We start from the raw sequence: 4,353 nt of genomic DNA, 5'->3' as shown, positions 1-4,353 counted from the left end.
TTGACACATGGGGAAACGAGACCTCGTGTAGGTTATTGCTCGATACTGGATCAACAATAACCATGGTATCTGAGTCGTTCATCCAAAGGATCGGAATTCCTCGCACGCATGCCCGCATTTCGGTAGTTGGTTTAGGTGCTAACCCGGCTGGTGTTAGCCGAGGTCGCGCTAGCTTCACCTTACTCTCAAGAACCACGACTGCATCATTGGAAGTCTCTTGTCTAATTATGAGTTCTCTAACTTCTACGATTCCAGCTCAGCAGGTCAAATCAAATGCAACTATTTGGACCAAGATTCGCAGCCTACCGCTAGCTGACCCGACGTTTGGATCTCCGGGCAAAATCGACGTTATCTTAGGCGCTGATCAGCTGTGGAACTTATGGGTTATTGGGTTATTACAGGCAGCTACACTGATGGTAACAAAGCATCTACGCACGCACAAGTTCATCACGCTTATGAAGATTTGGATTCCTTAGTTCGCTCATTTATCGACATGGAACAAGTGCATCCGAGTAAAACAACGATAGACGCCAGTGATCCCGCCGAACAACATTTTCTGAAAACACATGCTCGTAGAGAAGATGGTGTTTATATTGTTCAATACCCATTCAAGGAGCCCCGCACGCCAATTGGCTCCACTTTGCCACAGGCTTTAAACCGCTTCGCCGCTTTGGAAAGGAAATTTAGAAGATTCCCCGCACTCAAACAACAATATGTGGATTTCATGGATGATTATTTAAATCGAGGACATATGGAATTGATTCCGGCTGCTGCAGGCGGTGAGGATCCCGCACGCTACAACTATTTGGCACACCATGCAGTTTTTAAGCCAGATAGTACTACCACACGTTGCCGAGTGGTATTTGACGGCTCTGGAAAGGATTCCACGGGTCATTCTCTTAATTCGCGACTGCATATAGGACCACCTATTCAACGGGACTTAATTGGAGTATGCCTTCGATTTCGTCAGCATCGTTATGTATTTTGTGCAGACATCGAGAAGATGTTTAGAGGCATTTTGGTGTCGGACGAACATACACAGTACCAACGCATAGTTTGGAGGAAGGATGAAAACGCTACGCTGGATCATTATCGACTGTTGACAGTAACATATGGATTAGCTTCATCGCCGTTTATTGCAGTTCGAGTTCTTAAACAGCTCTCAAATGACTATGCCGAATTGTATCCCACCGCTGCTGTCGTGCTCAACAGAGACGCGTACGTTGATGATATTCCTACTGGGTGCGACAACATCAAGGATCTCATTGCACTCAAAGATGAATTGATTCTGCTTCTTAGCGAAGCTCAATTCAAATTGCGAAAGTGGAGCTCAAACTGTTACGCCCTTTTAAAGTCGTTGCCAAAGGAGATTTGTGAGTATCCACCAGAGGATTTAGAGGAAGACCGCTCAATTCGATTTGTTAAAGTCCTGGGATTGTGTTGGGGACCAAAACCGGACTATATTTTCTTCAAATTAGAAACCCCCGCATTTACGACTGCTCTTACTAAACGCATATTGCTTTCAGAACTAGCCAAGATCTACGACCCGCTGGGTTTGCTTTCGCCAACTGTTGTTTTTCTGAAGATCCTATTTCAAGATAGTTGGCTAAGTTCTGTCGATTGGAATGAAGTACTACCGCATCAAATATGTACACGATGGCAACAGTTTGCATCGGAAATGCATTTATTGGAAACTTGTCGAGTTCCTCGCTACATATCTGCACCACATCAAGAAATGGAACTGCACGGATTTGCTGATGCATCATCTCAAGCGTATGCTGCCGTCATCTATAGCCGCGTCGAAGTCAACAATGGATATGCTGTCAAACTGATTATGGCTAAAACTCGCGTAGCCCCTATTAAGCCTATCTCCATTCCGCGACTAGAGTTAAACGCAGCTCATTTACTCTCTAAACTGATTTATCTGGTCAAGCAATCATTAACTGTTCCTATTTCCAGAATTAATTGTTGGTCAGACTCTGAAATAGTCCTGCATTGGCTATCTTCTCCGCCTAGGACTTGGAACACCTATGTTTGCAACCGCACTGCTGAAATTCTAGAGGTTTGCCCACGCAGCTGCTGGCAACATATTCGAAGTGGTGATAATCCCGCAGACTGCGCATCGCGAGGAGTACTGCCAAAGGACCTCGTGGATCATCAAATATGGTGGAATGGACCACCTTGGCTATCTCAGTCACGTTCAGCTTGGCCACCTGTTAAAGCTAAGTTTGTACTGTCGACAGAAGAAGAGGCCTGCCTAGAGATGAAGGCTGAAACGAAAGTTAATCTACACATTTCCGACGACGGAAATTCGCTATCTTGTATGATCAACAAATCCTCCTCATGGTCCCGTTTATTAAGGATAGTCAGCTACTGCCTTCGCTTCGTTCATCGTCTTCGTGAGAGGAATCGACTTTCACCATTCCTATCGGCGTGGGAGCTACAATATGCACGAGCTAAGATTTTTACGCACGCTCAAGAGGAGTTCTTCAACGTGGAGTACAAGCAGTTAACTACCGGACAGCCATTGTCGAAGAAATCGAAGTTGATCCGCTACACACCCTTTTTAGACGAGCAGAGAGTAATGCGTGTTGGTGGTCGCATCGATAATTCTATAGCTACTTATGACGCAAAGCATCCCATTCTCCTTCCTAAGGAATCTCCAATAGCTGGTCTGCTAGTTCGCTATCAACATGCTGCATTGTTACACGCTGGAGTCGAATACACGTTTCATAGTCTACGCCAAAGGTATTGGATTCTAGGAGCTCGGAACCTCGTCCGCAAAACTGTATTCAATTGCAGAACTTGCTTTCTGCAGCGAAGACACACGAGTTCTCAACTTATGGCTGATTTACCGGAGTTTCGAGTTCAACCCGCCCGTTGTTTCCTGCACACTGGATTGGATTATGCTGGACCTGTGTCAATCAAAACATCGAAAGGCCGGACACCAAGATTTGGCAAAGCTTGGTTTGCGATCTTTGTCTGCCTATCTACAAAATCGATTCACATAGAATTGGTCAGCGATTTGACGACATCCGCCTTTTTAGCCGCTTTCAAACGCTTTTGGTCTCGACGTGGACCTATATCGGATTTATACTCGGACAATGGAACGACTTTCCATGGAGCCAAAAGAGATTTAGCTGAAATGCAACGAATGGCAATAGCTCAAAGTCAAGATGAAGAAATTTCAAGCTTCATGGCCAGCCACGAGATTAATTGGCATTTCATTCCGCCATCTGCTCCCCATTTCGGAGGCATTTGGGAGACTGGTTTGAGATCCATAAAGCTGCACTTAAAACGAGTCATTGGCAGCAGTGCCTTGACATTCGAGGAGTGTTCGACCCTGTTAATTCAGATTGAAGGGCTTCTGAACTCTCGCCCTTTATGCGCACCTAGCGATCACAGTCTTAACCCGCTAACTCCTTCTCATTTTCTAACAGGTCAGCCTCTCACTTCGGTACCAGAACCATCTTTCCTGGATGTAAATATCAACAGACTGCAGCGCTGGAGACAACTACAGGCCAAGGTTCAAGGTTTCTGGAAACGTTGGAATCTCGAGTATCTCAGCACGCTTCAACCTCGCACGAAATGGCATCAAGATGCTCCAAATGTTGCCGTGGACACACTGGTTGTGCTGAAGGAGCCCAATCAACCGCCAAGCAAGTGGATGCTAGGACGAGTCACCGAAGTTCATCCTGGCCAGGATCAGAGGGTTCGGGTGGTCACCGTTAAAACCGCCAAGGGAATCTACAAGCGCCCTATTACGAAAATTGCTGTGCTTCCTTTGAACTGAACCGTCGTTCAGGGGGCCCGGTATGTTGGGAAATAGTTCGTCTTTATGTTGAATTTAAATAGTATTACATTTGCTTCTTTACTTTTGCCTATTTACCTATTACCTATTTTTACCTATTACCTATAGTACCTATTTTTGCGCACATCATTGTATTGTAACCATTTGGGAGCTTTAAGCTCGCACGCATAGCCGAAATTGCAGTGCAATGCGTTAGTATTAGAACATCACGCGATCGTTTTTCTGTTCTTTTTCTGCACGTTTTGCAAGCCGGCCGCATTCGCTTGTTGATATTAACCGCAACCGCTCGCTGATAGCAACCCCGCTTAAAGTATTGTAAACCCGCTAAATAGTGAAAATAAATGCATAAAACTATAATAAAAACCATAATACAGTCCACTATTCATAAACAGTCATAGATGTCTTTTGTAAGGGATATCGAATTGATATAATTTACACAGACTTCAGCAAAGCATTTGATTCAGTTAATCACTCACTCTTGTTGAGTAAACTGAATATTCTGTGTTTTCCTAAAGACCTCTTAACGTGAATCTCCAGCTACC

At 44.8% G+C, this 4,353-nt stretch overlaps 1 protein-coding gene across 1 annotated transcript; it reads left to right on the top strand.

The window, feature by feature from the left end:
• Positions 1-493: 493 nt before the first annotated feature.
• On the top strand, positions 494-3,793 carry LOC122322132 (uncharacterized). Its single transcript, XM_043213573.1, has 2 exons — positions 494-3,335; positions 3,441-3,793. Exons 1-2 carry the CDS (start codon positions 494-496, stop codon positions 3,791-3,793), a joined length of 3,195 nt encoding a protein of 1,064 aa, XP_043069508.1.
• Positions 3,794-4,353: the final 560 nt, after the last annotated feature.

This window comes from Drosophila bipectinata, chromosome 4 (assembly GCF_030179905.1).
Source record: "Drosophila bipectinata strain 14024-0381.07 chromosome 4, DbipHiC1v2, whole genome shotgun sequence".
Taxonomy (NCBI): Eukaryota; Metazoa; Arthropoda; class Insecta; order Diptera; family Drosophilidae; genus Drosophila; species Drosophila bipectinata.
This window is presented reverse-complemented; position numbering and strand designations above follow the sequence as displayed.